Source organism: Mesoplodon bidens (genome assembly GCF_964165515.1).
Source record: "Mesoplodon bidens genome assembly, chromosome: 20".
Lineage (NCBI taxonomy): Eukaryota > Metazoa > Chordata > Mammalia > Artiodactyla > Ziphiidae > Mesoplodon > Mesoplodon bidens.
The window spans coordinates 18,614,941-18,626,511 of NC_138181.1; the positions used below are offsets into that span (position 1 = coordinate 18,614,941).

Below are 11,571 nucleotides of genomic sequence, written 5' to 3' on the forward strand. Positions count from 1 at the left end.
CTGTGTGTAAATGCGACAGCCACACGCACGCATATTTATTCTGCTTCCCATCTCACGGCTCAAAGTAACAACTTGAGTTGGGCGATAAAGCCCGTGGCCTTGAGGCATTTTTAGTAAAAAACTGAACAAACCCACAATTTGTTCCCATTTTTTGGAGAAATCAACTTTATAGCACAAGACAGTTGTCATGATTACTCCATTTCGTCTGAAGGCAGAACAGATTTTATGTAAGTATACTGAATAAACATATAAACAAATGTCCTTAACAAAATACTGTCAGACCAACTTGAACATTTTCAAAACTAGCTCCTGAAAAAAAGTACTGATAATTGTGAGATGGAACGTCCACTACAATTTGATCATGCCTGGTTACTGGGAATTTTTTGGTCAGCTTTGTGTCTGAAGCTGCTATACAGCTGGATTTGGCTACTTTGCATTAATTCACACAATCAAGACCGTTTATAAAAGGAAACAGCAAATCTATGACGGTGAAATAAAAATCAAAACAGTTGAGAGGTATACAGGAAACTTGCCTTAGATATTTTAAAATTACATATGATATAACCTTAGGGGATAAGAACTACAATTACCGTGGTCTAAATCTTGAGTTGTTAATACATGAATTATCGGCATAACTAACAAGTCACTTGTTAATCACGTCAAGGCCTTGCGGGGCTGGGGCACTCTGAATGTATGGTGGAGCAATCACTCTCCAGGTGTGTTAAAACCTCTAATTTAACGTGTTATTAAACCATATTGGAAAAGTTATTTTACTTAATATATACAATGTACAAAATAAGTTATAAGGAGGAGGCAGGGAAAGGTTTTCTAGTATGTAGGATGCAAACATACACTTTCCCATATCAGTAGTAGTTCTGTGTGTGTCTCTTTACCCATGTAAAACATGAAAGACTGAAAGAAGATTTAAAATTCCACTTATAAATAGAAACAGGATTCAAAAAAATGGAATTTCAACATCGTTTCTTCCCACAATGCAACTCACTCTAATTGTAACATAAATAAAAAACATATCTCAAAAATCTGTTTTTACACTCTTACCTTTAACAATAAGTTCTTCTAACAATTGAGAATAAAAGCACTCCTTTGTAGCAATTCCATAAAATAATTTTCAGTTCACAAAACACGTGCTTTCCAGCAAAACCAGCAACCCTTATGGAGGGCGTGGCATTAATACTTGGCCCCTCTGAGGTACAAATGCAGCTATATTTGCACTGAGTATATTGTCTATAAGGTATGCTAATAGTCTGCATGTTTGCATAAAATTGGGAGTGATGTCATCCTGACTGATTGAAAAACTTATCTTTATAACTTTGTGTAGTAATGGAGGTTAAATAATTTTAAGGAAAAAAAAGTACTTTAGCCCAGTAATAGCCAGCAGAACTCTAGTTCCTAACCAATGCAAATGGTTATTAGATTTAAAAAATATTTAACATTGCATACTGGTTAAAAAAAAAACTGAACAGGGAAAACACATAAATATTTAAATTCAGCAGGACACCACAAAAAGCATACTAGAGATAAGTGTGAAATCAGTCAAGCTTTTCCAAAAGAGAAAATCCTTTTAATCCTTCAGCAAGTCTCTGTGAAAATAGTATGCTTACAATACAAGTGAGAAGGAGCACCTAGAACACCCCCAAGAGGCTTGCTCCACTGCTCAGCATCACTGCCCCACCTCCTGTGTGCACGGACGGCTGAGAAATGACAAGAAGTCCATCTGACAAGAGTTCAGTAATCCCTTTCACCACTGCTGCCAGCTGAAGTCATCATTGCTGCCAAAGACCAAGAAAAAGCCCAGGATAGTTGCAAAGATGACAGTGTTTCCGGTGAGGACAAGTGCACAAGCTCCCCACTCGATCTACAGAAGAAGACAGAAACGCTCAGTTAACAGACATGAAAAACAACAAGGAAACGAAAAGTGAATCAAGGCTCTAGTTGTAGCCAATCACGATCCAAAACAAATACAACTTGTAATAATAACTTTGACGCTGCTGAACATGTAATGCTGTTCTTATGTATTGCTGGTTCCTTTAAAGAGACGGAAAGTCATGGAAGATGATAATTATTCAAAAGCAAGCCTAGCTTCCAGGCTATGAGGAGGCAGCACAGAATTCTGTAATTTTCTGTTTACAGAGAAGTTTGCTCCAACACTTCATTAGTGAACCTAAAAATTTTATCTAGAGAGCAGATTAGATTTAAAGTATCAGAGATGCAAACACACTCGTGCACATTCTTTTCAAGAGGTGGGGAGTCATCGCCCTCTCCATGTGGAAGGGTGGCCAGCCCGTCTTCTCTGCCATCTCCACCCGCCCAGAGATGGAGGAGCAAATCTGACTGGTGAGTCTGGGAGGCCTCTTCTACTCTTTGGTACTTTCCCACCTGCAGAGAACACGGATCTCCTCGGGTCTTCCATGTTTAAGCCATACAGGGCAGGCCTGTGGTTGTTCAGCACTGGCCGAGTCCATGTGCCCAATTCTGACAGTGAAGTACTGGCAAGCCAACTGTCGCTGCCAATGCTCTCCGGTATTTCCACCAGTTAACAACCACAAAAGTAAGATTTTTATCTCTTATCCTCTAGGCTCCTATGTCTCTCGTCTCTTTTTCATGTCATTTAACAAAAACGTTTTTCCTGAGAAAAACTTAACACAATCTAATGTAAAACCATTAGAAGAATGCTTTCACTTACCAAGTGTGCTCTGGCAAATACAATAGGGAGTCCAAAAGCTGAGACCACAATGCCTGTCGTAAGAAATATGGCCAGTTCCTTACAGGCATTACTCATAGCATCCGTATCATCCACTAATCTTCTTGCTATGCAGTATGGAATAGGTGAAAGGATGTAAAAAAACAGAACAAAGAGAGGCCAGTATTGGCTAGAAAAAGAAAAATACGTTAATGTAGTTTTTGCTATCTTTGTCATTTTCCTCACACAAAATCCACTCTTTTTAAAAATAAGGACCGAAGCATATTGCAAGGTACAAAATATAACACAGTTTAAAAATAAGCGATAACCTGAACACTGAAAAGAGAGACATTTAGAGTCACAGTATTCCTAAAGTTATGATACAATGATTAAATATTTCTCAAATTAAAAGAAAATGCTTTATGAATTTTAACAGTTGGAATCAAAGCCCAAAATTAAAAATATTGTTTTTCATTTTAGGTTATAAATAAAAAGGGATTATTGAAAAATGGAATTATTAACAGTAATTTTTAAAATTCAAGATTCATGCCCTTGACTTCTAACATCCTGCCTTAGCATGAAGCTGGAACACTCCCAAACTTTCCATAGGTCACTAGGAACTCCCAAAATACTGAAATCAAAATACAGAAAATGAACTGAGAGTAATATTGAAGACTTTCAGTCAGAATATCAACTTTATCACAATAAAAGTAGATGACTTTTGTCTACAGTCTAGCTATCGTATTGTGCCAATGTCATTTACTGTTTGTGATCATATAAAACAGTTGTGTAAGATATTAACACTGGGAGAAGATGTGTGAAGGGTATAAGGGACTTCTCTGTACTACTTTTGCAACTTCTTGAGAGCCTATCATCATTTCAAGATAAAAAGTTAAAAAGAAATAGATGGCTTTTAAAACTGCCATAAAATAAAACATGCATCATAATGGAGATTTGCTTGTACTCAGACACTCATGATAAGCAAAGATTTATCTATATGTTTTTCCTAAAAGATCTTTTCCTAAATATTTCGAGAAAAAAAATTACAAATGGACATAAGTTTAAGGAAAAAAATGTGCAAAAAGTATAAAAGCACAAAAAGTGAAAAACCAAGGTTGTCTGTGTCTTCCCCACTCCTACTCATCTGGGTCCTTCCATATTCCCATATAGATAAACTTTAAAGATATGAATGAATCACTGCACTTTTAAATTTAACAATATATCTTATTTTACATGTTAGCAATCCAGCTCTTATTCTTTTTAAGACTGCCTAGTATTTTCATTGGTGGATGTACTATAATTTATCATTTTTCTTTTGACAGACCTTTAGGATGCTTCCAGTTTTTTTTTGTTGTTGTTGTTATTATAAACAAGGTTGCCATGAACATCCATACTCTCCCCTGACTACACAGATCTTTGCAAACATCTGTAAGTGGATTTCTATGAGTAATTTTAAGAAGTGGAAAGGCTAGTTCAAAGAATATATACATTTTGAGAGCTACAGGCAAGCTGGCCTCCCAGAGGACTTGCACTATTTAAACTTCCACCCAGAGTACATGACAATGCTTGTTTGCCATATCTTTTATCTTTGTCAGTGAATTTCATTTAATTTTGAGTGAGGTTGAGTATATTTTCATGTTCTTAGTAGCAATCTGCAGTTCTTTTTTCATATTTGTAGTTCATTTTTCTATTGCATTGCCTGTATTCTTTCTTTTTGATTTAAAAAAATTTATTTATTTTGTTTATTTATTTTTGGCTGTGTTGGGTCTTCGTTGCTGTGCGCGGGCTTTCTGTAGTTATGGTGAGCGGGGGCTACTCTTCGTTGAGGTGCGCAGGCTTCTCACTGCGATGCCTTCTCTTGTTGTGCAGCACGGGCTCTAGGTGTGCAGGCTTCAGTAGTTGTGGTACGCAGGTTCAGCAGTTGTGGCTCGAAGGCTGTAGAGCGCAGGCTCAGTAGTTGTGGTGCATGGCCTTAGCTGCCCCGTGGCATGTGGGATCTTCCCGGACCAGGGCTCAAATGTGTGTCCCCGGCATTGGCAGGCGGATTCTTAACCACCGCACCACCAGGGAAGCCCTGTATTTTTCTTACTAATTTATCCTATTAATTAAAAAAAATTCTCTCTGTCCTAGGCAAAGTAATTGTCAAAAGTCATTTACATGACTTTTTTTGTCAGTTGCTCTTGACTCTGCTTACAGGTTTTTGTTTGTTTGTTTTTGCTCAAGACATTTTACATTTTCTTGTATTTAATTTAATCAATTGGTTCTCAAAATTAAGCAGTAGTACTGGGCTACTGTGTTGCTATCCTGCCATTAAAGACTTAGCAGTAGTCAAGGACAGCCAAAGTCTTTTTTGCACGCTGCTGTCCTAAAATCTTTTCAAACACATTTTAAGTGAAGACTTAAAGTTTGTCCTTGGTAAATGACCATTTCTCAGGATTACTTCTATTATAGTAAAAAAATATATTTTTTTAATTTTAAAAGTAGAAAAATTTTACACTTAAACACTCAAAAAGACAAAAATTTTACATACTTGTATATTGGAAGGGCACATCCAAGCATCAAAAACATCAGCCCAATTGCTCCTCCAAAGGACAAACTAATCAAAGCTGCAAAGTAAAAAATAAAAAGACAAATAGAAATAGTTATTAAATTAAATTAACACTATTTTTATTAATATTACTATTAGCAGTCTGAACATTACCTGTGATCCCAGAGGCAAAAAGCAAACAAAACACACCAAAAAAGCAAACGTATTAGTGAATCATCTTCAAAAGCTGAAGTTATCTGGTTTCAGAATAAGTCTTTTGTGGCATCTTCAAAGCAAAATACAGTGATACTGATATTCAAATCCCTGACCTATCGCCAGCACATCATCACATTCCCAAATTACTGGTTCCATGTCAAATGAGCATCCCAGTCTGCGAGATCAATGCTCCTCCAGGCATTAGTATGATACTCACTCCTCAGATCATTACAGTTTTGAAAAGTGGTATGTGGAGAAACTCCACAGTCAACTTTACTGGACTTCAGAAGCCTCATCTATGGGAAACCCTCCCTCTCCTGAGCAGTTCCTACTTCCTGCACACACACCCCCAACAGGCATAGGTGAAAAGTGTCCGTGGATATCTGTAGTCAGTAATCTCAGTTAATTAATTCTGCTACAGATATTTAAATCGTTTGCAAAACAATAGCTGGGTTTCTTTCCCTAATTTCCTACACATTAGAAAATCTGCAGGATAACAGGTACAATCCTTCGGTGGTATCACTGTTTTAAGACATTACCACAAGCAATAGATTCATTCTATAGCTGAAATATAGTTTCTGAATCACACACACATACTTATACAAAGCATTATGTTTTATAAAGTGTTTTCACATAGATAAGTGAGTAGAAACAACTTCCTTGAATATACATAGTTAATCAATGGCCTAGAATTAAGCAAAGAAACAAATGATCAATTTATTTTGAATTCTATACAACCTATATTTCTGCAACTACAGTGGCTAAGAGAATAACTTACTTTTTTAAAATTTTTTTAATTTTAATTTTTATTTATTTATTTATTTTTTGCGGTACGCAGGCCTCTCACTGCTGTGGCCTCTCCCGTTGCGGAGCACAGGCTCCGGACGCACAGGCTCAGTGGCCATGGCTCACGGGCCCAGCCGCTCCGCGGCACGTGGGATCTTCCCGGACCGGGGCACGAACCCGTGTCCCCTGCATCGGCAGGCGGACTCTCAACCACTGCGCCACCAGGGAAGCCCTTACTTTTTTTTTAAATGATGCAGTTCACTAACCTTAACAGAAACATTAAAATTCAAAAGAACTGTCGAAGGTCTACAAATTACCAAGACAAAATCCAACATATACAAACCAAAATTAACACAAGGGGTTAAATGCTGCTAAGAACTACTGATATACTTCTCTGAATTAAGATGGTCATAATCAAGGACACCCACTGACATGGGAGCCCGGCAGATTTAGTTTTCATTCAGATCAGTGATGTAGGTCATGTCAACCGTGAACACATTTACTTAGTCCTTAATGCCATTAGATTTTCAGTTGCACAAAGAAAAAGACACATTTGCACTTTAATCTGCAGCAAAAGAGGAACTTCACGTTTACAAGGGAATGCCATGTAAACAGTGAGGAAAATACCAAGTTCACCGTTTGTTTTGTTCAGTTCAAGACAGGTCCTCATAAGCTGACCCCACTTCCTTGCTCGGACACACATCACCCCAGGCTAGCACCCCTTGGTCTCGGCACTGCAGCTGTACCAGCCCCCTTTCCTCTCCTGGAAATCAGCAGCCTCCCTCACCCACAGGGCCTTTGCACATGCTATCCCTTCTACCTCAGACGCTTTTTCATTCAAGAAATGTCTACATAAACCAAATACCTAACAGGTGCTGGGGACATGTTAATGAACAGGCAAGGCCATGTCACTCACGGAGCTTGAATTCTTGTCCCAGTCCTTGCCTCTTTCTGCCAAGTGAACTCCTACTTTTCCTTCAGGTCACAGCCCAGTTATCTCTTCCTCAGTGAAGTTTTTGCAAAGCCCCTGACTAGACCGATTCCCATTATGTTTATTTATTCACTTATTCCACAAATATCTACTGAGTGCCTACTGTGTGTCACACACTGTCCTTGACACTGGAGACAGCGCAATGTAAAGAAATCGAAGCTCTTGCTCTCATGCTTACATTCTGGTGGGAGAATAAAGCAATTTTTTTAAAAAGTAAGCAAATAAATGTCAAATGTTATGAAAAAAATCAAGTAAGGGGGTGGGAGTGCTATTCTAGATGCATCAGCTGGGAAGGCATCTCTGATGAGGAGACATCTAAGCAGAGATCTATGTGAAATGAAGAAGTGAATCAATCTCGTGGCTATCTGGGGGGAACATTCCAGGCTGAGGGACGTGCACGTGCAGAGGTCCTCTTTGCTCTGGATGCCTCCCCTGTGCTCATTTATCACAGCTGCAATGTTATACTGATTTGTCTTTGTCTTCCCTTGTAAGCTGTTCACACCACAAGAGCAGGGAAAGAGTTCTTCTGTTGCTGATGTTCAGGCCTCAGCTCTTAACACTCAATAATAAACATGTGTAGAATGAACAAAAGGAAGCAAAGGGAAAAGAGAGAGAGAGGGAGATGAAAAAAGAGAAGAGAGCCCAATGCAGCAGAGCAGAAAGAGCCGTAACTGAGAGTCAGGAGGCACTGGGTCCCAGCTCCTACCAGCCACTTACTAGCTGACTAAATAAGTCATCTAAATATCAGTTCTTTCTTCTATAAAATAAGGGTTGGACTAGATCTAAAATGCAAATAATTCTCTGAACACTAAAGATACTTGTTACAAGACATGCTGAAGAAGTAAAACACCATCTCTGCTTTGTGAAATATAGTTATATTTCAAACAGCTAAGTTCATCACTATAACAACACCTTATTTATTCAAAAGCCATTTATGCAGCATAGAGCTTAGACTCCTGAAGGAAACAGACAGATAACATAGATACCACAAAGCCCATACACTAAAGCTAACATTCTTTATAAGCAGACACTTAGGCTCTTATTCAGAAGTTATTTATTCATTTTTTGTGACAACTGTGTGTGAATTCCAGCGGAATAAAACCTTTTTATTTTAAAGGATCACCTATGCTCACTTATACATATATATTTCAATAGGCAACTCAGGTACCCAGAACAAAGTTAAGTGAAAAGTAACTTTTCTTTCCTGGATTACTGTTATCTGAATCCTGTGAAGACAAAATTCTGTAAGCTTATTTTGCTTCCTGTATTTAAAGAGATGAGAAACAGGAAGGAGAGCTGCATACAAGCAAGAACTGCCCTCTGATTGGGGGGAAGAGACTGAAAAAAAAAAAAAGGTTAAATCAGGCATAAAAATCTCAAAGAGCATACCAGATTTGCGATAATCTTGGCCAAGAGATAAGGAGCCTTAGGACTTGGTTGCTGAAGTTAACTCTGTTCTATGACAGAGAAAAATTACTTATGTTCCTTTTTTTTTTTAAATTTTTATTTATTTTTTGCTGCGTTGGGTCTTCGTTGCTGCGCAAGCTTTCTCTAGTTGTGGTGAGTGGGGGCTACTCTTCATTGCGGTGCGCGGGCTTCTCATTGTGGTGGCTTCTCTTGTTGCGGAGCACAGGCTCTAGGTGTGCGGGCTTCAGCAGTTGTGGCACGTGGGCTCAGTAGTTGTGGCTCGCGGGCTCGAGAGCGCAGGCTCAGTAGTTGTGGCGCACGGGCTTAGCTGCTCCGCGGCACGTGGGATCTTCCCAGACCAGGGCTCAAACCCGTGTTCCGTGCATCGGCAGGCAGATTCTTAACCACTGTGCCACCAGGGAAGTCCCTACTTATGTTCTTACCCTCAAAAAAGAGTCTAAAGTCTTTGAGTACACTCTTAAAAAGTTAATGAAGATGATTTCTTAAAAAAAAACAACAACCCAAGGAACTGAAATAAGATTCAGGTATCAAAAATAATTTTATGTGACATCTCACCTCCCAGTCACAATGGATAAGATAAATGCCAATGGGGTTAAATAAACTGCTCAAAAGTGTTCTCAAAAGTTGTAAAGTTTCTCCAGTCTCATGAGATCAGCAATTAGGCTGATTTATATACAAAACTCATCATTTGTGTATAAATGGTTGTCCTAGATGACACATCAATGAGGCAAAATTTTATGCTGTAATTGAGTGATTTGACATCCAGAAGGCAAAACTTAGATGAGTCTGGCTTCTACACCCAAAGCCTCCAGGCTGGGGATGGAACAGCCCGATTTATCTAAACTCTCAAAAGACTGGGTGCTAGTTCGTGATTACGAAGAGACTACAGTAGGAGAAGGGACCAGTTCCCTAACCTGGGAGTTACCAGAAAAATCCAATATATAACAAAGTAATAGGCAAATGGCTTAAGAAGTAAGTTGTGGATTAAATCATAGCAACACTCCCACCTAACAAAAAGATAGGCCAACAGGAAGAAAACATCCTGAAACAATCATAACGATCATAAAATCTTACTGAAACCGAAAGTGTAAGTACAATCCCATCTGAGACACTTTCTGCTGATTAATATTCACCTAAGTCCACAATCACGAAGTTATTTTCTTGAGAGAGAGACTCCTGCATTTATTGACAGTAAAGAAATGGAGAACTGAGAAACTGGCAAAGAACTGAGAAACTGGCAACATTCTAAAAAAATCAGCATTCTACCATAACTGCCTTTCACACAGGGATTTTAAAAGGTCTGTTAGAGTTCAAAAGGAGACTGGAAAGTAACTCAGCTGGTCAACTAACAAAGTTTTCTATAGGAAATGAAATGTCTTCAGACGTTACAAACAAATAAGAAACAGTAAAAATGTGACTCTGGGGAAGCAGCTCAGCAAAAGCTGTCCTTAAAGCAAATAAAAAACACAGAAAAAACACTGTTATTGAAGTTCTTCACTTCCTGCTTGCCTGCCCCTTCTACAAAGCCTCAGGTCAGGAAATCAATGTAATTCATTGTCAAGAATTAAGTTGAAAACGTTGGTAATGGTATTTGCTTCTAACCACGCTAACAAAACTACAAAACAGTTGGAAAGCATGCGACATCCCTTATTTCTAAAGGAAACTGACTAATAAACGAGTACTTTTCCATTGAGCTTTAATGAAAAATTCTTTTGCCTTAAAAAAAAAACCCCAACTAAATAAAAACTTTGAAATGTGGAAAAGCCTCAACGTGCAACTGTGGAGAGGGCAGGGGGAAGGAACCCTTTGGGGTCGCTCACAGGGTCTACCCTATCAGACCAATACCGCAAATCAAAATGCATCCGTTTTAGGAGCGTAAAGCTCTGAGTACGGGTCCTGAGCGTGGATGTGATCGCCGAGGTTTGGGAAAGAACCATCCCTAAGGCCTTCCAGGGCGTTCCTGGGGGACTCGGTTGGGCTCAGCGCCCGAAGACCGCACTCGTGCCTTTAAATAGGAAATGACACTGATTGTCCGTAACTGGCATCTCTAGCGACCCCCTCAAAACCACCCTCTGCCCGCCTCGCTCTCGGAGGCAAACTCCTGCAAAACATGTGTGATGGCCCGAGCGGCTGCGGGACTCCGAACACCCCGCGGGCCATTTCATTCTCCGTACGGGGCGCGACGAGTGGGAGCGAGGCTGCCGAGCTCAGCAGAAAGTGGGGGTTGGCGGACAAGCCGCCGACCCCGCCGTCCTTTCCCCGAGGCCGCCGCGCCCACCTCGGCTCCGAGGGCGCAGGCCGGGGGTCGGGGGTCAGGGCTCTGCCGCCAGCGCAGTGGCCCCGCGGCGCGCGCCCGGCCCCGGGAGGCGGCGTGCGAGGCCTGCGTGGGCCCCCTCCCCCTCTCTGGGGGCGGCCGCGCAGCCTTCCGGCCGCCCAGCGCCCCAGGCCCACCTTTGATGCCGGCCATGGCGGTGACGTCGCTCCTGCCTCCGGGACCCGAGGCGACGGCGGCGGCGGCCGTGAGACCGGAGACGCGCGGCGGCGGCCAAACAACACCCGGAAGTGCGCGACGCAGCACTTCCGCCGGCGGCTCGCGCTCGCGCTGGGGCGCGGGGGGCGCGCCGGGCTGGGGGCCTTCGGGCTGACCCCTTACTCCCCGGCTGTGCTCCCGTGGGATCGCCGCCCTGCGAAGCTTCCCGCCCCTGCCCCGGTTCCCGGGCCGTGGAGACTCCAGCTCCCGTGTTCCCTGCAGTGTCCGGGAAACTCCATCCCGCAGACCCCAACGCGCATCCCGCAACCTCCCCATCTTTCGGGAAGGGAGCGCGAGTCGACGCGGTCCTTAGGGAGGCCTGGTGTGATGCCTTTGGGGGATCCTTTTGCGTCCTTCAAAGCGCACCCATTTCTTTCTCCTCCCTATCTTGT

General features: G+C 41.4%; 1 protein-coding gene across 1 annotated transcript; it reads right to left on the reverse strand.

The window, feature by feature from the left end:
* Nucleotides 1–1,560: 1,560 nt before the first annotated feature.
* LEPROTL1 (leptin receptor overlapping transcript like 1) lies at nt 1,561–11,214 on the reverse strand. The gene is made up of 4 exons (XM_081221096.1): nt 11,101–11,214; nt 5,232–5,307; nt 2,705–2,891; nt 1,561–1,876 (listed from the first exon to the last, which is right to left on the reverse strand). Exons 1-4 carry the CDS (start codon nt 11,114–11,116, stop codon nt 1,760–1,762), a joined length of 396 nt encoding a protein of 131 aa, XP_081077222.1. The 5' UTR covers nt 11,117–11,214; the 3' UTR covers nt 1,561–1,759.
* Between the last annotated feature and the right edge of the window lie 357 nt (nt 11,215–11,571).